Genomic DNA, 25,595 nt, shown 5'->3' with positions numbered 1-25,595 from the left:
ATGACGGGGAAAGCGGGGGAAGCGCTGAGCAAACCCAAAGCGGAGACTGTGGCCAAGAGTGCCCCGGGGGGCGGCCCGGCCAAGTGCACGGGTTTCGGCATCCAGGAGATCCTGGGCTTGAACAAGGAGCCCCCCAGCTCCCACCCGCGGTCCGCCCTCGACGGCCTGGCCCCCGGGCACTTGCTGGCGGCTCGCTCGGTGCTCAGTCCCGCAGGAGTGGGTGGCATGGGGCTGCTGGGGCCCGCGGGGCTCCCCGGCTTCTACGCGCAGCCCACCTTTCTGGAAGTGCTGTCCGACCCGCAGAGCGTCCACTTGCAGCCGCTGGGCAGAGCGTCTGGGCCGCTGGACACCAGCCAGACGGCCAGCTCCGGTAGGTGAGGGCAAGGCTGCCGGGCCGCCGGACACCAGGCGAGAGCTGGGAGCCCCGCGCCGACGGCTCGCTGGCCCGACCGGCCTCCTAGGCGCCGAAAAGTTCGCTCCAGGCCGCGGGGTCGCGGCCGGGGCCTGGGGCGGGCGAGCCCGGGTGGGGGCCGGCGGAGGTTCCGTGCCCGCCTCCCGCCGCTCGGTCCCCGAGTTTCCGGCGGCCGCGCTCGGCCGGCGCCTCGCGGGGAGCGGAGGGCGAGGGCTGTCCGAGCCCTGGTGTGCGGTCCTGGGCGGCGGGGCCCCGACTGCCCGCTCCACCGCGGCCGGGGCTCCGGAGGAGCGCGCGCCCAGTTCTGCCCCAAAGTTGCCTTCCCTCTGTCCACAACGCCCCTCGTCGGTCGCCCTAGGTTGACTTTTTCACCCCAGACCCGAGACCACCGGGCCATCCCGGCGGCCGAGGCGGCGCAAGGCGGCCGCCACCCACTTCGGCGCTGCCAGGTCCCGGGCACCTGGCGGGCTGGGGGCCCCCGGGTGACCCCGGCGCCCTCTCCCCGCCGGCCATTTCCCCGGACCTGTGGCCGACGCTCGGGCCCCCTCGGGCTCCTGTGTTTGCTCCGCTCCCCTCCCGATTTTCCGTTTGCGTCTGGGTAGCGAGCATTTGGAAAGCAACGAAAGGCGGCGCGCCGCGGGCTCCCCAGCCTCGAGCGGGGCCGCATCATGGGGGCCCTGCCCAAGGGGCTGTGCCCAAGGAGCCCCAACCCTTCCTGGCCCCGGGCTTCCGCGCCCCGGCCCCGCTCCTTGGGGCCAACTCGCGGGCCTAACCCTCCTCCGGGGCTACCGGCCGGGCCTCTCGGAACGAAATCGGTTCAACACCTTCCTGTTCTCTTGGGGCGCCGGCCCGGGAGGGGCTGGTCGGGGCTTGGGGACGGGACCGAGGCGGGGTCCAAAGGGCTTCGGGGGAGACAGCAGAGGCCTCCAGGAGTGCGGCACTCTCGGGCTTGGGGCACCCGACTCGCCGGGGCGCCGCCGAGCGCGCTCCTCATTCTGCCGCATGCCCTTCCGCCCGCTTTCCAGATTCTGAAGATGTTTCCTCCAGCGACCGAAAAATGTCCAAGTCGGCTTTGAACCAGACCAAGAAGCGGAAGAAGCGGCGACACAGGTAAGCAGCCCCCAACCCGCGGCGCTCGCCGAGGGGTGGGGGGGTTCCCGATGGCGCCGACCGCGCCGCCGAGGCCGCGGCCGAGCCGAGAAGCGCAGAGAGCCGCAACGGTGGGGACATCTGCCCAGGGCCTGGCGTCCCCCCCACCGGGCTGTTTTCTCCTTCGCTGCCTCTCCGTTCCTTCTGCCGGAGAAAGGCTGCGCCCGGCCCCGGCCCGCCGGAGCCAGAGCGGGCTGGTGGTCCGGGCCCTCCCGGCATCGCCCCAGGCCCCTCGGAGAGCTCGCATCGCGCCATCTCGTTCCGGGGGAGCCCTTGCTCTTAGCCCTCCACCCCCCATACTTCTTCGGGGATTCCTATCCGTTCTGCCAACTCCCAATTTTCTGCGCCCTCCGCCAACGCCCCAAAGCTTTAACGAGATATTATCCGCATTGACACGGAAAATTTCCTTGTGGCTTCGACTCTTCTGCGATCCTGGCGGGTCGCTTTCTTCCAGAGAACCTTGTGTGCATGGAGGCGGGGCAGGGTGCACACTGGGTGAACCACACCGGCCCCAGCTGGACTGGGGTGGGCTGCTGGGGAGTTAGGTGAGTGATAGACTGAAAGAGAGGTGCTTTTTTTTGTTGTTGATTTATTTTGAAGAAATATCTTTAAATAGGAAATACTTGTACAAAGTTACAAATTTCATAAGCGATGAACCACATCTCTGGAAAAGTAATCCCCCACCCCACACCCCCTCCACACCACCCCACCACCGAGGCTGCCCATGGCGAGTGTGTTTCCAAGGAGGATTTTAGGGGAAAACTGGCTGATCTGAGAGCCTCACATCCTGAGGGAGCGGCCTGGAGCTCACATCCCCAGCCTTTCCCTCATCTCCACCTGGCCGGGCCTTTGCCCTCTGACCCCCTCCCCAGCCCACACCTCCTCCTCTTCCTCCCCAATCTGTTCTTAGCCTCTTTACACCAGTGCTTGTAATACTACCCTTTGCACCCCAGCCTCTATAAGCTTCGGCTTGGATCTGGGTAGACATCAGCTCGGTTTCTCCCTGACTTGCGTTTTCTTCCTTCTGATTTTGTTCGCTTCAAATGGAGACTTTGCTTTTTTCTTGCCCTAATCCTGAGTCCACCCCCAGCCCAGCGGCACCCACCCCCAAGCCCACACGCTTTTTAAACCTTCATCAATTGACTAGGTCAACGAACATTCATTTGAAACATCTCCTATGCACCCGAAAAGCTGTCCCAGGATGAGTGAACTGGTTAGCCACCCCCAGCAGGGAAAGGACCCCGGGAGGCAGGGCCTGGTGAACTGCTTTTGGGACGGGGGCAAGTGCGGACCCGGACCGTGGGGTGTCCCTTGAGACAAGCACCTCCAAACCTTGGCTGCAGGAACAGGGTTTCCGCACCAGGATCTTGTATGGTGTGGGGTTTGAAGCTGAGGCCCCATCACTGGAAGCCCACACCTAACGGTCCCTCACCGAACACGCACGCACTCCACCCTGAAAGCCTGTGGGAGCACTGGAGGGTCCCGGGATGTCAGTGGCTCTGGGGAAATAGCGGGCATCAAAGGCCAGCCTTGGCGTGGATTTTGTGGTGAGTGAAGGGAGTCTGGTGCTGGCGAGAGGAGGGCTATTGAAGGCAGGCTTCCTTTGGAATTGGCAAAAAAAAAAAAAAAAAGATGATGTTTTCTGATCTGATCTTGCTTGAGGCTTTTGGGTCAAAGACCCTGGAATTGAATGATGGGAGGTTGGCAATCCTTTATCTCTTCAGAGACCCCCTACTTGGCCAAGGTTGCCCCGGGAGGTGAGGTTGTTGGGAGAAACATCATCGGCCTGCTCCCACCACCCTCCTCCCAAAGCACACTCCTCTTCAGGCCCTGTAATATATGAGATAGAAGGCCCGGGTCTGGGCTCTGCATGAAGCTGGGTGCAGGTTTGGGGCTGAGTGTGGGGAGCAGGGTGGGCTCAGCTGTCAGAGGTGGGAATTGGAGGAAGTTTGGGGGAGTTGCAGAGATTGGCCCTTGAATGGTCCTGAATGACTTAAAATCAGCTCCCCTCTTGGACTTTGGCCAGGCTGTACTACCTGCATACATTTTGGGAAGGATTTGCATGGTTCCATTTGGATGATCTGCTTAGAGGTAGAGGGGAAATCCAAGCAGCAGATCGGATGTTCAACTTTCTGAAGACTTAACTTTCTGTATTATAAACAGGGCATCCTAGTGGTGCCATGGTTAAGGCGCTGGACTGGTGGGTTGTTCGAACCTACCTGGAGGAAGAAAGCTGTGGCAGGCAGGCAGTGGGTGCAAAGATCGACTGCCTAGGAAACCTTGCGGAAATTCTACTCAGCTGTACAATGTTGCTGGAAGTGGGAATCCTCCAAAGGCAGAGGGGTTTGGTTTTTATATAAGCATGCCAGCCTCCCCTCTGTCCCCCAGAGAATAGGAGAAACGATTTAGAATCAAGCCAGTCACTTCCTATAAAGGGCAGAATCTTTCTTCCTCACCCAGGGTTTGCCTTGTCCCCCAAGATATTACAGCTGGCACCAGCTCAAGGACTGTGTGGGCTGACATCTGTCCTTTCCCTTTGGGGAGAGGTCGGGGAGATTCCAAAACCTAAGCCAGTCCTAGACCCCAGACCCTAGACGCTAGGGGACCAAACAAAAGATGTACTGTTTTTTTCTTGTTTCTTTGTTTGCTAGATTGGTTTTTTTCTTAAAAAAAAAAAAATCAGCTGCTAGACTCCGGACTGCATTTGGCTGTTGGCTTCACTGATAAAGGTCTATAGTAAAGGTTATCTGGAACTTGGTGAAACTAATGTCGGAGAAGAAACAAGTGCTTGGTGATTTACTCAAGAAAGAGGGTCTGTTCACCTTTAATATGAGAGGCAAACCCGTCTGTGTGGGGGTGGGAGGGATGTTTTCCTCTACTGTAGTGTAGTCATGTCCCAATTTTCCGAGGGTGAGAGAATGTAGCTCTGACCATATTTTCAAAGGCATTTGTGACCCAGAGTAGGTCTGTATGAACTGTCTGGTAGCTGGGGGGGACTGGGGCAAAGGGGGCTGAGGTTCACTTCAGATAGGCTCTCGGTGTGATTGGGGGCTTGCTGGACTCGGGTCCCAACTGTGGGATGGTTGGATCCTGGCAGTGGATGAAGAGGTGGTAGGAGGTAGGGGGTCTTGGCGGGGGCAGGGAAATGTGGGTGGAATGGCCCAGACCTTTGGGGTGTACTGAAGGGGTGAGCGATCCAGATGTCTCAAACCCCAGGCTGCAGCTGCACTTGACTTTCTGGGGACTCCTGGAACTTGGAATGCAATTTGCAGAAGCACCTCTAGTGTCTGAGGGAGGAGGTCTGAGAGCAACCCCCTCCCTTCACCCCACCTCCACCCACCCTTTTATTTATTTACATGACAAAGCCTCCTCTCCACAGTCCCCAGGAGGCAAAGGGCAGTCCGTGGTTCCCTAAGATGAGTTCCCCAAAACACCCCAAGAAAGAGCCCAGTGATTTCAGGGGGGACGGAGGCATTGGACACCATGAATGAGGAGTCTAGAAGGTTAACTCTGAGTGTGTGGAACTGTGTGGCTGGCTATATGTGAGTGGGTGGGTGCTCATGTCAATTATACCCACTCACCAGCGTGGATTTGCCCAGAGGAGTTATGGGGAGTGGGCACACAGAGAGGAAGGGCTGTTTCTGGGACAGAGTTTGGGGCTCTGGGGTCCTCCTGAGCGTTTGCTTTTGCTCCCCCTCAGGACAATCTTTACCTCCTACCAGTTGGAGGAGCTTGAGAAGGCCTTCAATGAGGCCCACTACCCAGACGTCTATGCCCGGGAGATGCTGGCCATGAAGACGGAGCTGCCTGAGGACAGGATTCAGGTACTGGGCCCTGAGCTCTCCCGCTTGTGCTCCCCCACTCCTTGGGACGGGGCTGCCTCCCAGCATGCCTTCATGCTGACCAGTTCTTCTGTGGGGACAGGTCTTTGCTATACATGGGACAATGAGCTTGGCAGATGTGGCCCCACTTGCTGCCCCAGGCTATAAGCTTCCAAAGGCAGTAAAAGTCAAGAATGCCAATAGACCCTGAGCCAGCCAGGCTGAGGGGCAGAGTCCTGGGTAGCTCCTGAGCCAGCACATCTGTGTGGTGGGTGTCTCCTTGGTCCAGCTCAATGTCTGCTCGAGGCCAGTGGCGGACCTCTCTGAATGACTATGAGTGGGTGAGGGTGGGTGGGGGCTGGTTCTAGCATTAACTCCAGTTCCCCCTCCTCCACTAACTCCTCCTTGGGAGACTGGTTACTCCCTCCTTTCCTGCTTCCCACAGCCCTCATCCTCCTGAGGATTCTTCCTCCCCTCACATCCAGGTAGCCACTGGCCCTGCCCTGAGCTGCTCTCCAGGCTCGGACCTGGGCCATGGCCTGGGACGTCCCCTGTATGTCCACAGATGTGGGAAAGTTTGTAAAAACCAGACATTGACCTGAATGGGGGTGTTCTTGGGTGTGGTAGGCACAGGCCTCCTCCAGGAACAGCAAACCCAGAACGCCTCTGGATGCGGAGGAGTGTGGCTGATCTGTGCCACTGCAGGGACAAGCTCAAGTCTCATAGCCATCTGGGCAGGGTCTCTATGAGGCAAAAGGCATGCAGGGGTTGGGGGTCATCTAGAGGACTTGGAATGGCCATTGCTGGATCGCAAGCCTAAGTGATGTCTGCTCTCAACACTGGAGTAGTCCATATAGCTGGGAGATGGGGTGCAAGGTAGGCCCCCCATTACTCTTGGTGTCTCTGTGTGTTGGGGGAGGGAGGGCACCTGGAGGAGGAACTGAAGAAGGCCCTGTGGATACAGGAGGCCGGATTGCTAGGAAGAATGGGAGAGGCTATGGGCGAGGAGGCCGTGAGCTGCTTCTGCAGACAGGGGGCCTCCTTCACTGGAAATCCAGTTAGAATCGCCACCCACTGCCGCCACCAGTGGCTTTGGACGTCATGCGAACAATAAGCTCAATTATTCATCAGCAGATTATGTGTTCGGTGCATTAGCCATAGTGGCGAGGATCCATCCCACCCACCCTACTACGATCCAGCGCGGTGAGGGCCAGACCTTGGTTCTCAGCCGTGTGTGTGTGTGGGGGGGGGCAGTGTTTGACTGGGTGGGCATGTAGGTGGGTAAGCCAAGCCAAGGGACAATCCCATAAAGGTGTCATTGTGTGGTACTTCTCCCTGCCTAGCCTTCATTTACCACACAGTTGGTCATTACAAATGGCTGTTGGGGGTGGGGCAGAGGATGACAAATTCCTCCCATTAGCAGGGCCCCCTCCATTTGCATTATTGACCACTAGCAGGCAGGAACAACTTGTTCCTTGAAGAGGGTTGTCCTCAAATCTGTTTGGCTGTGGTGATGGAGCAGGGACTGTGTGTGTGTGTGTGTGTGTGTGTGTGTGTGTGTGTGTTGTACCGGTCACTGCATTGGGTTGGCTCAGCCAGTGGAGGCTCTTGGTGGGATGGTGACCCCGGCCACTGGAAACAGTGCGGTGGGGCAGGACCATGGCTGCTCTGAGGACTGATTAACTGGCATTCTGTGGTCGCAGGAGGGAGAGGGCAAGAAGCTCTCTAACCTCTGAGCACTGCCTGTCGCTCTGGCTGACTGGCATCCCCCTCCCCACATACACACACCGGAAGTGTATATGAGGGTCATGCAGTCCCACCCCAGAGTATTTCATCTAACATCCAAGAGAAAGGTCCTACTGAGTGCCAACCACTGTAATTCACACATTCTCCACGGGGCAGATGTCCCTCCAGGCACGTGACCTACACACGGGAGGCAGGGTTGGATAGTGGTTAGGGATGGATGCTGATGCCAGACTGCCTGTTATCAGGTGAATGACTCTGGCCAGGTTATTTAACCTCCTGGCACTTCAGTTTCTCACCTATAAAATGGGGAGTAGGGGTGTAGAGGGGAATGGCAGCTGCCTGAGAATTTGGGGTGCCAAATGCTGGCCCCCTTTCAGCTCTGACCTTATTAAGCCCTGGGGACAGTCCGATGTGGTTTTAGCCTCTTATATTGGATGGGAAAGACTTAATGTGTGTGTGTGTTGGGGCACTGGATTCAAATCCAGGGCTGAATCTCAAGGCCCCCCCTTCCACCTCTGCCTCTTTTGGTTGAGTGAAGCTTTGTTTTGACCTAAAGCTGGGGAAGATTGGTTGTTTGGGCCATCGGACCGAAGAGCAGGAATGTATCAAACCTCCCTTACAAACATAACCGGTACTCATTGAGTACCTGCCACTGTTCTTCCAAAAAAAAAAAAATTAGTAACAACTCATTCATGAAAAGATTTTTTTTTGACTGGGCAAATTCATGTACTTTTTTTTAAGAGCCCTGTTGGTGTCTTGGCTTACACACTGGGTTGATAATGGAAAGGCCAGCAGTTGGAACCCCTAGTCCAGTGGTTCTCCATCTTCCTCATGCCGCGGCCCTTTCACACAGTTCCTCAAGTGGTGTGACCCCTCGCCCATAAAATTATTTTCACTGCTACTTCATCACTGTCATTTTGCTACTATTATGAATCAGGCGAGACCCCCAAAGGGGTCACGACCCACAGGTTGAGAACCACTGCAGTAGCTGCTCTCTGGGAGAAAGGTGAGGTTTTCTGCTCCTGTAAAGCTTTACAGCTTTGGAAACCCAAATGGATGTTCTTCTCAGTCCCATTGGGTCCCTTGTGAGTCGGAAGTGACCCTGTGGCAGTGGATTTTTAGTTCATCAAATTCACAAAATTGAAAAATGGGTCTCCCTCCCCCTTTCAGTCGGCCTCACCTCCAGAGGTTACCAGTTTCTTCCATTTCCTCCCAGAAATGGGTTATGCATACTGAGCAAGCCACCTTCCGAATAGCCCGTGGTCCTGCTGTGACCCCCACTTTGCGGATGAGGAGCGGATGAGAAACTGAGGACTCAGACAGAGTCCCCCCACCACCGCTCTCGTCGGGGTGCAGGCACGGGTCTGCTCTTCCGCCTCCTTTCTTCTGATGGGTTGTGTTCCTCAGTGGGAACGATGCTGATTCCAGGGCCGGCCCTTCCTTCAGGGCCTTCCTTCAGAGGTCTTTGTGTGTATGTTGGGGTGAGGGGGGTGGGGAGGATGAAAGGTGGTTATAGGGGCTCCGTGTCTGAGGTTAGAAATTCTGGAGGTGGCATGGAAAGGTCATTGGCCTGGCTGTCCGGGTCGGGTGGCTCTGACACCCATCAGGTGTCGCACAGACCCGCTTGCTTCCTGTTGGTGCCCCTCAGCTCCCTCCTCTGTGAAAGGTAGAGGCGGAGCCCCGCCCCTGCCCGGCCTCACCTGGCATTGGCTGCTTGGGGCAGGTGGAGCGTAGCACTGGCAGGTGGGCGAGCCCCGCCCCCACGCCCAGGTCATCACCCTGACAGGTGTGAGGGCTGCTGTCTAACAGCTAAGGAGAACCTGCAGCTGAGACCCAAGGGTCCCACATGGCTCCTCTTAACCCCGGTCTCAGCCAATCAAACTCCGAGCCCGCCCACACCTGGATCATAATGAGATTCTTTGTCCACAGCTCTCCGTGGATAAAGCATTATTACTGCCATCTCTTGCGTCCTAAACGCGTTTCAAGTTTTGTCCCATCGAGTCCTCGCTCTCCAGAGCTAGATGCTAGTCTTGCCCTGACTGACCAAGGGGTGAGGGGGTGGAGTAAGCACTTGTGTGGCGTTCAAATCCAGTGCTCAACTCCTCAAACACAAGGCTGAGGAGATCAGCGTGCTTGAACGCCATCGTCCATGTCGCCCTCAGTGGGGACCAGCCAGGACCTGCAGAGAAGTCCCCTGCCTTTGGGCTTTTGGAAGGAGCCGCAGTGGCATAGTGCTTATGTGTTGGGCTGCGATCCACAAAGCCAGCAGTTTGAAAGCAGCAGGAGCTCCGAGGGAGAAAGCCAGCCGGGACTTTCTTACTTCCGTCAGGAGTTCCTGTCATGGAAACCCACAGGGGCAGCTCTCCCCGTCCCATGGGGTCGTTGGGGATGGGAGCCAACTCAATGTCAGTGAACCTTGCCTTTGGAGTTGGCGGCTTTCCGGGTAAACATTTAGTCTTTGTCTGTCTGTCTGTCTGGGCCGAGTTCTTGGGAAAGAAGCAGTGCCAAGTGTCCATGTCAGACTCACGTGCCTCCCAAACGTGCTAGGAGAGGGCACACGGAGACCCCTGCCAGGGGCAAGCGCTGGGTCTTGTTTTCCCTCTTGGAGTCCCCGGCTGGAAGAGTAGTGAGGTCGGGACACGTACATATATTCACTTGTTAGTTTAAGGCAGTCTTCTTAGGAGACTGGCACTCGCTGGGGGAAATGCCAGCTCTGCAGCCAGCCGGAGCCCCCGGAGTAGAGAGAGCCCACAGCTTGCCATCACTCTGCAGCTTCATGTCCAACCAGGGCTGGGGCTTGGAGCCGCTGATGGGCACTGCTTGATGCTGCCCCATTCCCAGTGGCCTCTCCCCAGGGATTGGGGTAGTCTTGGGAGGTTAGATTCCAGAAATTAGAAGCTCCATCTCAGGGGCCTGCATCCCCTGTGTATTGTCAGCATCCCCAGGGCAGGGCTGGGCTCCCCTGCCTACTTGACCCTGGGCATCTGCATGCTTTTGAAGGCGCTCCAGCTGGTGCATCCATGTCCAAACTGTGGGCCAGGGGGCCCAGGATTTTCGGTTTTTCTATTTAGTTTTCATTTCATTAATGTGTTAAGTTTTCACTGTGAAGCGGGTTGATGGTTGACAAAGCTCATCTGTTTTCCAGTCAACCTGGTTTCCTGTCCCTGACTGCAAACCCGGCGGTGTAAGCAGGCTGCTCCCACTTCCTCCCCATGCCTCCCATTTCCCATCCTCGTCCGCTTTCTCTCCCAACCTTCCTGAGCTTTGTCTCTGGATCAGGGCTGCCCTTTGGAGCACAGACGGTGGATTGTTCTAAGACGTGCGTCCGTCCCTAGTGTTCCAGCACAGGCCTGCCGTCGTTTAAGGAGCCCTGCTGGTGTAGTGGTTACAGTTGGCTGCTAACAGCAAAGTTGGCTGTTCCAAGCCACCAGCTGCTCCATGTGAGAAAGATGGGGCTTCAGTGTCAACAGTGACCGTGGTGGAAACCCTCAGGGCGAGTTCTGCCCCATCCTGCAGGGCTGCGATGAGTCAAAATCACCTCTGAAGGCAGTGAGTCTGGCTTTCTGGTTTGGGCTTATTGTTCAGCTGACAACGGGGCCTGCCAGGTGAGCTCTCCAGACCTGCAGGGTGGCTAGTGGGCACAGCCTCAGGGCCCCACCAGTGTCTGTCTGAGCAGCAAGCCTGCGTGTTGTCCGTGCTTGTGGCTTTTCCTCCTGTCTCTCTCCCACACAGGCCAGGATGGGAGCCCTTTCTAAGTGGATGGAAGTGGGAGGGGTGCTGTCTGGGTCTCCGGATGTGGAGGCAGATAGATGTTGGGGTGGCCCGTGGTCCCTGGGACGACGTGTTTCCCGGGGCCTTTGGTTTTCTCCATCCTTCTCTCCTCTGGACAGGGAGCGACCCACAGTTGCACCTTAGATGGCTGTTCACGACCTTCTGAGTCACTCTGACAGCCGGAAACTGTAGGACTATGTGACCTAGGTGTTCCCAGAGGCCATGGGCCTGACCCGTGACCCCATGGTGACTTATTCTCTCAAGATGTTTGAGTTATGTCTAAGTAGTGCTCATGCCTTTGTGCCCTAAGTCAGAGGCTCGCTCGGGGTGGATGTCTCTCTGTTTTGAGGGAGAGGTGGATGTCTCTCTGTTTTGAGGGAGAGGTGGATGTCTCTGTTTTGAGGGAGAGAACATGCCGTGTAAGCGGAAGATAGGAGTCCCGTGTGCAGGGTAGAAGGCTGCCCGCAGCTGCCCTCTAGTGGGCATTGGAGGTGCAGCGGGGCAGGGCTAGTCTGCGTCTCCGCTCTCAGGCTGGGGCTGGGAAGGAGAGTGCAGAAATATAGTGTCATAAGTGCAGAGTGGGTTTGAAATGTGAACTCATTAAATCATGTCAGCAAGGAGCTCAAATTAATCCGCTTCCAGCCAGAGGGGAGGAAAGAAGCTGGGGAAGGTGATGGCAGCGGCCACATGGTGCAGTAAGACCAAAGGGGAAGGCTTGGGGCCTGATGTGGGCAGAGCACATCTCTCAGCTGTAGGAGGTGATCCTGGAAGGAGCCGGGCAGGGCAGGCTGTCTGTGGGGACACAAGGTGTCTGATGGTGCTGAGACAAGAGAAGCAGGGAGGCAGTCACAGCTGCTCATGTTGGGCCCCCACACCGTGCAAGGACCAGCTGGCTGAGTGGCCTGGCCTGCAGGATATGCCCTTCCCAACAGAGCACCCTCCCTGGGTCCGCCTACCCTGGGAGGCATGGATACCTTCTGGGCCACCCAGAAGACACCTGCCTGATGAGCTGATGAGAACCAGAGGTATCCTACTGAGAGCACCCTGGGGACCCAGGCTCTCGTCTACCTGAAGGAACTGCCCACCTCTCCTTTGTCTTGGTCTGCAAGCCTGGCAGCCCTGGGTCAACTGGTGGAGCGTTGGGCACCCTCTTTAGTGCTCGGAGGCAAGGGGTGCATTTCAGTTCTCCTCACTGTGCCCTTGAGGCAAACTGCTCAAGAATCTTCTCTTAGGAAGTGGGGGATGAGGAAAGCAAGGAGAGAGGGATTGAAGGACTGCTGTGGACTTGCCGAGACCACATGGGACAAGGGACCTTCATTCCCAGAGGGAAGCGCCAGAGGGAGAAGGGAGGGCCTGGCTTGATGGCAAATGGGTCTCAGAGCATTTGGTCCACAGCTAAGTCTCCCCATGTTGCGCACGTGTCCAGAGAGCTCATCGAGTATCATGCCCGATGTTTTTTAGCTTTCACGATATGTGGGGGTTCTTGGGGCTGCAAGTAATTCGGTTCATGTCCACTAGCTGAGAATTTGGAAGTTCAAATTGACCAGGGGCACCTCGGGAGAAAGGCCTGGCAAATCCACTTCCAAATAGAGACCCCACCATGGAAAATCCTAGGAAGCGCCGTTCAGTTCGGCAACACTTGGGCTTGTTGTTCTTCCGAATCCATCTAATAGCCAACTGATTTGGGGCTTTGGTTTTTCCTACTTCCATTGCCCACTCGCTGCTTTCTTTCATTGTCATGGCACACCTGTGAGGAGGTAGTGTCCTGTGGCAAAGGAGAACCAGCAGTTCAGAACCATTCAGGAGTGACCCCCCAAGGTCATGAAGTCAGTTGGAGGCAGAGCAGAGTCCTCCAGCCGAGGCCTTCTGACTGACTCACTGCAGGCATCTGGGAGTGCTGGCCTTGCAAGGGCTGCTCTTCCCATTGAGCATCAAGGGACTGGGATACACGAGAATGTGAGCAGAGTCTCAAGGACATCTACTGAGCCCTCTGCATGCAACTACAGGAGCAGCTACAGGCAGGCTGTCTATAGTTGGCACAGTGGTCAAGGGCTATACTGTTGACTGAAAGGTTGGTGGTTCAAACCCACCAGCCGATCAATCCACAGTTAGTCTCTGTTTTCCTGGAGCTTGAGGGGAAGAAGGAAGAAAGGTAATGTGTGATTCATTGCCTCCATAAACAACTGGCTCCTTTGTCAGGAGACCAGTAGACCTGGATGGTGCCCAGCTACTGAATATTGTGATCAAAGATTCCCCAGAACATTGCTGCTGATAGAAAGGGGGGGAAATGATTAACCGAATTTCCAAAGACCATGGACTCCAAACTTCCTAGAGCTATGAAGGTGGAGTGAACCCTGGAAACTATTGCTCTCGGAGCATCATTAAACCTTAAGCCAAAAATAGTCCCTGAAGTCTTAAAAAACAAACAATAGTTTCCCTTGAAACTCTCAAAACCAAACCAAACCAAACCCAAACAAGAACCTGGACTTAACTGCCATCGAGCCAATTGCAACCCAATAGGGCATCTGGGATCCTCCAAGACTGTAATTCTTTTTTCTTTTAATAACTTTATTGGGGGCTCTTACAGCTCTTATAACATTCCATACATCAATTGAATCAAGCATATTTGTACATATGTTGCCATCATCATTTCCAAAACATTTTCTACTTGAGCCCTTGGTATAAGCTCCTCTTTTTACCACTCCCTCCCCTCCTTCCACATGAATCCTTGATCAATGTGGGTGAAGGCAGGCAATGGACAGTGTAAGGTAGGAAATAATAAGACTGTAGTTCTTTAAGGGAGTAGAAAGCCGCCTCTTTCTAGTGGTGAAATAGTATTTTCTAGCAGTTTAACTAGTATTAAATGTCTGCCTTAAGCATCACGTTCATTTATGACCCATCTGTATATGGGGCCGAATGGATAACAATTTGAAAGATTAGATTGGAACCTGAAAGCGCAGTGAATTCCTGATCATGGAGAGGGCCCACTCAGAGCAGGAGGGTGCGAATGGTCATAATGCTCAGAGGACATCCCTGATGTCACTCAATGGTTCATATGGAACCTGGAGGATGTTTTCCTGTGCATATTCTCAGCGACATCAACCCCAGAATTAAACAAACAGACCCCATAAGAAACTCCTGGGGCAGCTCCATCCTGTCCTGTATGGTGGTTGTTCCTTGGAATGGACTCAGCTGCAGCAACAGCAGCAAGATGCTGTTAGTATTCAGATAAGACAGTCTCCTCCTACCATCCTTGTTTGGATTTGTCCATCCAGCCTCGCTAAAGACATGGGACGAGGTCAGAGGGGCAGCTAAGGGCACAGATTAACCTGCCCTCTCGGCAAGCTCCCTCTGGTTTTCTGTTTTTCCTTTCCAAAATTCTAATAATGAGCATTTACTGCCTCCTGCGTGGTGAGGGCTGGAGAGAGATGGGGCTTTCGATTCCCGAAATGAGTTATAGTCTCAGAAATGCACAGGAACAGTTCTGCCCTGCCCTGTATGGCCCTATGGGTCTGGGTGGACTCGATGGCAGTGAGTGAGGGGCTCTCCCTATAACGCAGATTTTATGCTGGGAGAGACTGAGAGGTCAAGTAGCTTCTCCAAGAGCACACAGTGATTCTTGTCCCAGCCAGGCATGCTGTTGACATTGATGCTGTGTGCAAACTTTCACATTCTGTGTGCCTCCTGGCTACAGGAGAAAAATGGGGCTTTCTTATTCCCGTGAACAGTGATAGCTTCGGAAATGCCCAGAGGCATTCTACGCTGTCCTGTAGGCTCACTGTGAGTCAGAATCAACTCGATGGCAGTGAGGTTGGTTGGTTGGTTGGTTGGTTGGTTGGTTGGTTGGTTGGTTGGTTGGTGCATCCTGGGAGCCGCTAGGGAGGGAAGAGAACAGTAAATATGAAGCCTGCCGAGGCTCCAGTCTAATCTCTGGTCCACTTTCCTCCAAGGCAACGGGGCTCCAACGTCCTTGCCAACTGTCCTAAAAAGCAATGGTTTTGGCTGTCCAGGTCTCCTCTCTAATTGGAGCAGCAGCTGGTCTTTGCAGAGAGCCAGGCATTCCAGGAGCCTATAACCGAGGGTCTCAGGAGTCCGGCTTAAAGAACCAGCTGGCGGCACCTCCCCGGGGAGCATGTAGACAGAGCAGCATTCTTATCTGCAGACCATTGATGCACCCAATTAGAACACCTAGCAACATGATTTTGCTGACAGGCCCCCAAGGGGAATCTGAATCCCAGTTAGCACCCCTTTCTTTACCAGCCACAGTGGACTTGACACCAGTGTATGTCAGAGGAGAACTGGGCTCCATTGCTTTCCAATGGCTCATTTTCCAGAAGTGGATCACCAGGCCTTTCTTCTGAAGTGCCTCGGGTCAGACTAGACCCTCTCACCTGGGTTGGTTAGCAGTCTAGTGCTAGCCCTCTCCACCACGCAGGGATTTGGTGCCTTTCTCTAGTGTTCTACTTCCACTGGGAAGAGAGGGGGCACCCGCTCTGCCTCCTCCAAATGCTGATGCCTATGGAACCCCTGGAAAAGGGAGGGCAATGTACCTTCTCCCCAGGCAACCACCCTGGGGCCGATGAGGGTCCCTTTGTCTTTGCACTCTCACAGTCCCTCCTCCAGATCTCCCTATGTAAACCAGGCTGATACACTGGAACTCAGAACTCACTTGGCTGCAAAAACCCACTCTGCCTCATTCGCCTGTTCACCCTTTGCACATCTCAGACATCACAACTGTTGGGTTTGATCCTGGGGGGCTGCTGCTGCAGGCCGTGGAGGGACATGCACACATCCCCTCTCAGAAATCCAAACACTCTCAAATCTGGCCCCGCTGGTGCCAGGTAAGGGGTGATAGCCCTGTGGTTTCATCACATGCCTGGCCTGAAATGCAGGACAGGTTGGTCACCTTAAAGCCTACGACTTGCTTAGAGTCTCATAGACAGCCTCTCCAGCCTTCAGTGGGTAGGCCATGGGACCTAGAAGTCCATCAGTAGAAGCTGCGTCCTATGCTATCTCCCCGAGAGATGGCAGAAGCCAGAGCCACCGACACCATCAGACAGGCTTGTCCTTTCAGAGTGTCTCTGTGGGAGAAGAGCAGGCATCTTGGTTGAAACAATGGAGCCCTTATAGAGGGGACTATAGGAAGACGGCAGTGTCCAAATCAAAATGTCTTGAGCAGGTAGTCCAGAGGACAGCCTGAAGGATAGGCAGGCAGGGGAGATGCTGATGCAATGCTGGCCATGCCAGTCGCAACCCCCCCCCCAAAAAAAACAACAACAAATAAACCAGAGAGCAGTCATCTAGCCATTGCTGTGCTAGCTACACAGCCACCTCCTGTTTTACACAGTGGAGCTGTCCGTCGAGTTTACTTGTTCTTTTTTAATAAATCATTTTACTGGGGGCTCGTATAGCTCTTACAACAATCATATATCAACTGTACCAAACACGTTTGCCATTATCCTTTTCAAAACATATTCTTTCTACTTGAACCCTTGATATCAGCTCCTCTTTTTTTCCTCCCCGTGACCCACCCTCCCACCTTCGTGAACCCTTGATATACATTATTATTGTTTCCATCTCTTACACCATTTGCTGTCTCCCCTCACCCACATTTCTTTTGTTCATTCCCCTGGGAGTGTTATACAGCGATCACTGTGATCCGTTCCCCATCTCCTCTTGGTCCAGAGTTTTCTTGGCTGTGATCTTCACAGAAGCAGATTGCCAGGCCTCTGCAACCCAGCACAAACTATGTGCACACCTAGGGACAGTGCAGCCATCTAATGGCCTTCAAACAACATAAAGCCCTTTCCTTGGCAGAGGTCACCCAGTGCTTTCTGGGGTGGGACCCAGGGCAGGCCTCTGCATTTGCTTTTTAGCTCTTACTGCAGATGTCGGGTGGGGACAGAGCGCTACCTTCCCAAAGGCGACACATGACAGTGGGTGGAGGTGGTGAGGCCGTCCAAACAGGGTTACACATCTGGAGTCAATTTAAAGGCGTGCGTGTACCAAGCACCCCCCCCCCCCCACCACCAGGCTGATTTGCCGGGGGCGGGGTGGATTGAGAAGCAGGACTGCAGACTGCCCCCACCCCCTCTGGCGGCGGCCGAGTGCTAGTGCTCACACCCCCCTGGTGGCGGCGGGGGGAACGGCAGGAGCGCGCGGCTGGCGGGTGGGGTCTAGCGGCCGGGGCCCTTGCCGGGGTCCCCCAGCCCATCCCGGACCTCGCGGCGGCGCAGGCAGCAGAGGGTTAAGCTGTCAGCGGCGCGATGTTAAACAGGTGTCAAAGGCGCCACATATATCTGCAGATTGAAATCAAATTCTTTGCTGTATGAAAAGATAAATTACCCAGGCGCTGCCGCGCGTCCCACTCATCTCGCCAGCGCCAGACGGCAAGCAATTTTTTTTTTTAATGTGCTAACGACCTAATCAAGCAATCAAGTCGGAGAAGATTGCAGAGTGACCCGGGCAGCCATCTGCCGGCGAGGCCCGCATTCATTCCCGTGCCCCACGCGCGGGCGGGGGCCGGGGCGGGAGCGGCGGGGGGACAAGGGGGGAAATCCTAAACAAATTAACACCCAATTTTGCCCTTCTAATTAGTTAAATGAGAAGTGTTGGGGGTCCCCAGGGAGGGGCCTCCGGTGCGCGGCAAGGCGCTCGTGGCCTCCCCAGCATTAATTAGTGCGGGTCAATGCCGCCGCTCCCGGGAGAGCCGCCGCTTTAATTTCCCGTGATATTTCAGAGCCTGAGGCCCATCGATTCAAACTGAAATTAACTTATTTTTCAATCAGCCCAGGGCTGCCCCTGGGGGCGACTCTTCTTTTGCCGCCTCCTGAATAGAGCCCGAGCAATTTTTCACCGAAAGCGGATACCTGCGCCACCGAGAGGGGGGGCGGCCCGCGGGAGGGGCCCCAGGCTCGGGATGGAGGTCTCCCAGGAAACTAATAGGTTTTCCTGAGCCCGCCTCGTCCCTCCCTCCCCCAGCGCCACTGCTGTCCCCAGGGTCAGAGTCCCCATGAGGAGGCCTGGGGTCCTCCCAGCACACACCCAGCACTTTCCCCGCGGGTCTGTCACGCAGCAGCCACTTGGGTGACCAGGAGTCCCTCCCCACATTGTGGAAGGCATCCTGGGGTCTCCTCCACACATATCAGCTTCGATCCGTAGACACCCCTAATATACCAGGTTCTCCGCTGCACTGGTCAGCGTGGGCACCTAGAAACATCCCCTGAGCACCCCTGCCCCACGCTCCCCACCGTGTTTGCTCTCCTAGTTTTGTCTTCCCTCTGGATCCCCTAAGATCACTCTGAGTTGGGTAAGATGAGGGGGCAGAGGGGCAGAGGGGCGGAGGGTTGCAGCAGGGCGTGGCCAGAGCAAGGAGGCGACTTTGGGGCAGTCCTCAAGGCCCCCAGAGACTCAGATGAGTTGCCCCAGGGGTACAGCCTTCCCGCACTGCTGTGACCACTGGGTTTCTAGGCTGTCCCGAACCAGAGACAGCAACTGGGCCAGATCAGGGAAAGGCCTTCGTGCCTCCGCACATCAGGAAGGAGATTCTGGTGTTACCCTCTGGGTTTAGATCCTGGGCTGCCCTGGGCGCTCCCCCATTTCCCTGGCACTGCTTAGATAAACCCCTTTCACCCACCCTGCCCTCCGGGCATTTCCGGGCCTCACAAGCCTGCCTGGAGGAAGGTGGGGTGGGCGGCTAAGGGAAGGAGGCCCGACTGGGAAACCACAGGTGGCAGGTGCAGGCACAGGGTGCCATCAGACAGGCCTCTCACCTGCCCGCGTGCTCCGGCAGGTCTGGTTCCAGAACCGCAGGGCCAAGTGGCGGAAGAGGGAGAAGTGCTGGGGCCGGAGCAGCGTCATGGCGGAGTACGGGCTCTACGGCGCCATGGTGCGGCACTCCATCCCCCTGCCGGAGTCCATCCTCAAGTCGGCCAAGGACGGCATCATGGATTCCTGTGCCCCGTGGCTGCTGGGTAAGACCCCGCACCCTCCTCGCAGCCCTGCCCCTGTGGCCAGGGGAGCGGGCTGCACGGATGAGGGCAGAGTGCTCTCCAAAGCAGGCCTCCCTGTCCACCTCAGGGGACCAGGGGACAGGGACACGTGGGCGAGGGGTGGGGGGGGGTGGGGCCGCTGGGGCTCCTGATAGCATGTTTGTTGGTCCTAGGGAGGTACGTCCCTGGTGATGGGTGTGTCCACTAGGGATGAAGGGAAGCCACCATTCCGACTCCCTGAATCTCTCCGCATGCCTCACCTCACCGTGCATGTGTGATAAGAATCCCTGGTTCTAAGACCCAGAACCCCAAAAGGGAGGGGTGTGGGAAGGCACTCATACAGGCGGCCCATGGACACAGGTGGCCCAGGGACTTGGCATGAGCAGCCCCTTCCGGGCCTGGCTTCCCACTGCCAGCCTGCGTTCCAGCCCCTGGTCAGCCCTCCTCCCTTGCCCGCCCCACCCCGGGTCTTGCGTGACTGCGACGTGTGAAGTAAGGCTTTCTGCTCCTCCTTAATTCTGGCCTCTCTCTATCTTTGCCGTTTTTCAGTTCAAGATGGCTTTCCCAGGCGCTTTTCTAAACCCGAATACCAACAATTCTTTCTAGGGATGCACAAAAAGTCGCTGGAGGCAGCAGCCGAGTCGGGGAGGAAGCCCGAGGTGGAGCGCCAGGCCCTGCCCAAGCTTGACCCGAGGGAGCAAGAGGAGCGGGGGCCCGACTCCCAGGCCGCCATCTCCCAGGAGGCACTGAGGGAGAACAGCATTGCAGCCCTCCGAGCCAAAGCTCAGGAGCACAGCACCAAAGTGCTGGGGACTGTGTCGGCCCCCGACAGCCTGGCCCGGAGTGCAGAGAAGCCGGAGGAGCAGGAGGCGGCAGCGGAGGAGGACATGGACCAAGACAGGCCCACGGAGAAGCTGAGTGCACCGCAGCTCCAGGACATGGCTTAGGTCAAGGGCCACTCAGGCCCAGTGGCCCCGGACTCTGCTTGTCTCCAGCGGGAGTGCAGGGAGTTCTCCCAGCCTCAGCCGCCCTCCCCAAGCCCCACACGCCTCCCATAATCCCTTGGGTGACTCCAGGCACAGCTGAGTGCTGGCAGAGGCTTTGGACCTTGTGGAAATCTCTCACGGAGTCCTGACCTCTCTGACACTCTTTCATCCCCGGAGCCTTCTTGCTGCTTAACCCTAACCCCTTCAAGCCCCTGGCAAGTCAACCCTTCCACACCTCTCACTGTCCAAATCCAGCCCTTAATGGTTTCTTGTCTAAAGAGCCCTGCTCTGCATCCCTCAACCCTGTGGGTTCTGCCCACCCATGCACCTGGCCCCAAATGCACTGCCTGCCTCACTGGGGCGCTGACTGAGACACAGCACCCAGGTCTCAGCAAAAGGCTGCTTCTGTCCTCAGGCGGATCCCTCTTCTTGGCGACCAGGGCACGACTTCTGCTCCACCCCTTCCCAGACTTGGTCCCCCTCAGCCTCATGTCCTGGCATGGCCACTCTGCCCACAGTTGCCAACTATACATGTGGCATCAAAGCCTAGTACCAGTAGGAGCCCAGGCCCTGGGCCTGCCCAGGGGCCCCTCTCATAAGGCCTTGGTGGCTCACTGCCCCGGTGGGGAGCCCCAGGCTTCTCCTCAGGGGTCTGTGGCCCTGTGTCTGTCTGTGGCCTCAAAGTGTCCAGACTCTGATGTGGCCCCCGCCTTGCTGTGCAAGAACCCTTCCCCTAGCACTCCCTGCAAAGGATGGCTTTGCATGTGCCGCTGCAGAGCAACCCAATCTAGTGGTTCGATGACCATCTAGGAAGCTTAAAGCCATGCCCCAGTGCACTCTGGGCTGTCCCAGGGAGACCGCGCCTGGTGTTGGGCTGCGGTTAAAAATATTCATCATAAGGCTGTAGGAGAACGCTGGAAGGAGAGCAAGCCAGGTGGCCTGCAGGAAGTGGAAAGCAAGCAGAGTACACTGTGTGCATGCGCACCTGCTCCTTCTCTCTTACACACACACACACACACATACACACACACACACACACACACACAGCGTCATGCCAGGTGCATGCCATGATGCGTGTCTGTTAGAGTAAGATAGACGGCTTAGCCATGTTGGACTCAGGCACTGTCTGGCGATGGAAGGACCTCTGGGCACCGATGGCTTGTCCCTCCCCACTCAAACTTGTCATGGAAATGACAGTCCCCAATGTCCAGGCCAGGCACAAGACCACGCTCCCCCATCGTTTCAGGGAAGACCTCTTAAAAGAAAGGCTTGGGACAGTGAGTTGAAATTTGATTTCTGAATCAAACGTTGATTTCTTCATTCTGTTCAAGGGACGTTCCCCTCGGTTCTTGTCTGTGCTGCCCGTGGGTTGGAAGGGTCAGATGGTAGCCCCAAGTATGTAAATAGTGTACATAAAGCCGGAAGAAAGAAACTTGCTATGGAGGGGTTGGAAATACAGATTAACTGTAATAACGCCTAGGTATTCTTAAGCTGTGATTTCTGTGTCATTTTCTGTAAAGATACAAGTAAGAATAAAATTGATGTAAAAACAGCAGGGGAGGGGTCTGGGAATCCTCCATGGGTGAGGATGGTGTGTGTGTGTGTGTGTGTGTGTGTGTGTGTGTACAAAGTGAGCCAACTGGGTCATTTCCACTCAAAATAACTCGGTTTGCCTTTCTAGAACAGGGCTAGTGGTCTACCTCCCTCTAATGGGCATTACCCTTCAGTAGCAGTTGTCACTGTAACTTTGGGTCCACCTCTAATTTAAATGCCCCTAAGTTGTGACCTATGTCCCTTTCCCAGCCCCACACAATAATGACATTTACTTTTCTCTCTGGTACTTAACCTAAACTTGCTGCCATCAAGTTGATTCTGACTCATAGTGACCCTATAGGACAGCATAGACCTGCCCCTGTGAGTTTCTGAGACTATAAATCAATGTTTCCCAACTTCTTTGGCCTACCATACCCTTTTCAGAAAAAAAAAACCCCAAATATTAAGCAATCCCCCTGGCAATTAAAAACATTTTTGCTACAGCCCATAATCCAGGGCAAAGTGCATGTATCGCTTTTGCAGCAACACCCCCGCACACACACATAGGGCAGTCTCTCAGCATCACCTGCTTTGGGAAGCACGGATGTAAATCTTAACAGGAAGTCTCATCTAGCTCCCTCCAAGCAGCTGGGGGATTTGAACTGCCGGCTCTGTGGCTAGCAGCCCAACTTGTACATCCACTACACCCCCAGCGCTCCAGCTGGTGCTCCCATCCTTCTGAACCGACCACACATCTGCAGCTTTGATGGGACCAGGGTGCTCCAGAGACCCAGACCTGAACTAAGGGGCTATCCAGAGAGAGAACGACAAACGGGAGGGGGGAAGGAAGCAAGAGATTGATTAATGTTGAGGAACTGGCTCACATGCTTGTGATGGGGACTGGCGCATCCAAGATGTGGTGTGGGCAGATGCAATCCTTCCCTTGCAGGAAACCTGTTTCTGCTCGTCAGTGCTCCACCCGCTTGGCTGACAAGCCCCCACAGTACTGACGGTACCTGAGTGGCTACAGGTCAGCTGATTATAAATTCTAATCACTGGCAAATACTTCCATAGCGACGACTGGACTGGTGTTGGACCAAACAGCTGGGCACTGCTGCCAAGTTGACAGGGAAATGAGCCGTCACTGTAACCGTGTCAGACACACCGACGCTAAGCCTTTCACAGAGGAGGGAGCGAAGATCATGGGCAGCGATGAGAGGGGCCCACATGAAATTGCCTGCACGCAGCAGTGACCCGTGGCTTGATGATGTGCAGGACGGAATGACAAGTTGAGGGAGTGCAGCAAGTGGAGACTGCTTAGATTGTTTTTGAGCCTTTGGCTCAAGAGATCTTATAAGATTGTTTCAAATTGGCTCTGACACAGAACTCCCTCTCCGAAGAGCTGCCCAGCATCAATGGGGAGTGGCCGGTAGCTGGCTGGGCTGTCCCGTGTGCCTCAGACTGGACTCTGTGGCAGTCCTCCTGGACCTAGCACCTGAGGGGTGGGGCATGGGAGTCTGGCTCTCGCTGGTGATGGGAGATCCAAGAGCTTGGCCAGGAAGATCCTGGTCTAGAAATGCCCTTCCCTCCCCCTGCCCACTGCCAGCATCCCAGGAAAAGAATTTCAGGGCCCCTCTGTCAGGCCTTCCAGTTACTGTAGTTTTGGGACATGCCCCCATATGTCAGTTTCCAGATCTGTGGCATTTTGTTGACAAGTACACCTTACCCCACATGGAGTCCGAGGGTGGTCTGAGTGGTGAACACACTTGCTGCTGATTGAGAAGGTGGAGGTGTGAGTCCGCCCAGAGGTGCTGTGAAAGAAAGGCCGGGCAATCTACCGGCAGAACGTCAGCCACTGGGAATCCTGTGGAGTGCAGTTCTGTCCTGACGCACACACAGGTGACATGGGTGAGAATCGAGTTGATGGCAGCTAGCTTCCATCCCAACACACACACACACACACACACACACACATCCCCCCCCCCAAGTCTGATTGCTCAGAGGGCAGGAAGTGTTATCTTCTCAACTCCAGAACCATCCCAGGCCCTGACATGCTGTCCTGATGCACACACGGGTGACATGGGTGAGAATCGAGTTGATGGCAGCTAGCTTCCATCCCATCACCACCCATCACCACCCACCACCACCCATCACCACCCACCACCACCACCACCACCACCACCACCACCACCACCCCCAAATCTGATTGCTCAGAGGGCAGGAAGTGTTATCTTCTCAACTCCAGAACCATCCCAGGCCCTGACATGCAATACTGCTGAATGGACAAAGGAGTCAGTGTTGTGCCTCTGGTCCACCCATTGCTTCAGTACTTACACACCAATTGTGCATCTGCTCTGTGGGCTGTGTGCTAGGCTGGGATGAGACTTGCTGCTACCACAGAGGGGTACAACCTGGGCAGCCCAGGGGACAGCTCTCCTCTGTCTTACGTGGTCGCGAGGAGCCAGAAGCAGTTTGATGGTAGTGTACTTGGGTTTTGACTTTCGATATGTGCCTGGAATCCCTGGTGTCAACAGCTAATTCCTCAACCACTCCCTGGAAGCCTGGCAGGTGAACCCAAGCAGAGATAGGCCAGAAGACGGGTCTTGGTGGCTTGCTCGAAAACCCTGGGGAGCCATTCTATGCTGCACATGTGGTTGGCAGCTTATAACATGTGTCATCAGGCAGTGGGGCAAGGCACTGAATGAAGGTGCAGGGCAAAGCAGCCCTACAACGGAGACAGAATTCACATTAATCACACAAGTAAAAACCTCACATTGCAAATATCTCAAGTATAAAGGACATTGAGGACATATAAGGCAACTTGACCTTCCACGGCACTTGGGCTGAGGTGTTTAATCTTTGAGCATGTTCCTGGGTCCTCAGACGGCACCCACACATCTGCCCTGCCAGTCTTCTCATGCAGGGATGCTGCAGCAAGGACAGTGGTCAAGGTTCCACACAGGGACAGGAAAGGGTGGCCATGCCAAGACACTGGCAGCAGCTGGCCCTCGGTGAGGTTGAGGGGCTGGCAGCGCACTCAGAGACTTGGGATGCCAGGATCTTCGTGGACACTGCCCTTAGGGCTTCCCTCTGGAAGATGCCGGTCTTCTCTGCCGGGTTGTACAAGTCGAGGTGATCTTTCTGTCATCTCCCAGAACACTGCTGGGACCAAGCTCGAAGGAGTACAGACTTTTCTAATGCCGCAGGGCCAATTTGTGGGAAGTAAGCACAGAGCAGTGTGCTGGTACTATGTACAATATTCAATAGCTAATCCATCTCTGGGAGCCTTGGTGGCCTGGTGGTAAGGAAATGGGCTGTGACTCACAAGGTCTGAAGTTTGAAATCACCAGCTGCTCGGAGGGGGAAAGACAGGGCTTTTTGCTTGGAAACTCACAGAGGCAGTTCTACCCTGTCCTATAGGCACTGACACCAAGCCACCAAGCATCAACTTGGTGGCAGTGAAGAAAAAAAATCAATCTGATTCCCGTTTATTTTCTGAGGCGTGAAAGCACCTGTTTGAGGTGCCACTGAAGTGTGGAGGCTGCAGCCTGCCACAGGGTGCTGGGGTGTGTGCTCACGAGTGCGCACGTCCTCCACAGGAGGCTCCTTCTTCATGGGTCTGAAGAAGCCACCATCCACTTCCCATTGAGGACCTGCACTTTCCCAAGGAATTTCTGACCTCAGTTCCCTGATAGTGCCCAGCATATTTTAGATGCTTACTATATGACAGTAGAATTAAAAACAAATAAACATTGTAAAAGGAAAGCCTATTATCCGGGGAATGGAAACAGCATCACCATTAGGTGAAATGGTGCCCAAGAGCACTTACAAAACTTTGATGCCACATTCTCTGTCATGGTTGGAGTCTTTATCAACTAGATGGACTGGGGTGAGGGTGGAACAGCCTGCTGACACCTCCCTAAGGGTGTGGCTTTTTGTATGAGACACATAGAACAGAGCTCTCTTGGGATTCTGGTGGAGCTGGGTCCTGTGTCTGGTTCCTCCAGCTCCTGTTGTCACCTGCTGATCCCAGGAGCTGTCAGAAGACTACTAACAATGGATTCATTCGGCCAAGCTCAGATTCATTTACCTCTGCATCCACCAGTTTGTGGCCGCCCCCTCCTCCTTCCTCCTGTCCATCAGCTCCCAGGGCTATGCAAGTCAGGAGATGCCTGACTTGAACCAG

At 55.4% G+C, this 25,595-nt stretch overlaps 1 protein-coding gene across 1 annotated transcript; it reads left to right on the top strand.

The window, feature by feature from the left end:
* On the top strand, nt 1–19,837 carry VSX2 (visual system homeobox 2). The gene is made up of 5 exons (XM_075532234.1): nt 1–370; nt 1,438–1,522; nt 5,262–5,385; nt 18,692–18,872; nt 19,497–19,837. Exons 1-5 carry the CDS (start codon nt 1–3, stop codon nt 19,835–19,837), a joined length of 1,101 nt encoding a protein of 366 aa, XP_075388349.1.
* Nucleotides 19,838–25,595: the final 5,758 nt, after the last annotated feature.

The sequence above is a fragment of the Tenrec ecaudatus genome, chromosome 14 (assembly GCF_050624435.1).
Source record: "Tenrec ecaudatus isolate mTenEca1 chromosome 14, mTenEca1.hap1, whole genome shotgun sequence".
In the NCBI taxonomy this organism is placed as follows: domain Eukaryota; kingdom Metazoa; phylum Chordata; class Mammalia; order Afrosoricida; family Tenrecidae; genus Tenrec; species Tenrec ecaudatus.
Note: the sequence above shows the minus strand (reverse complement) of the source record. Positions and strands in the feature narration are given on the sequence as shown.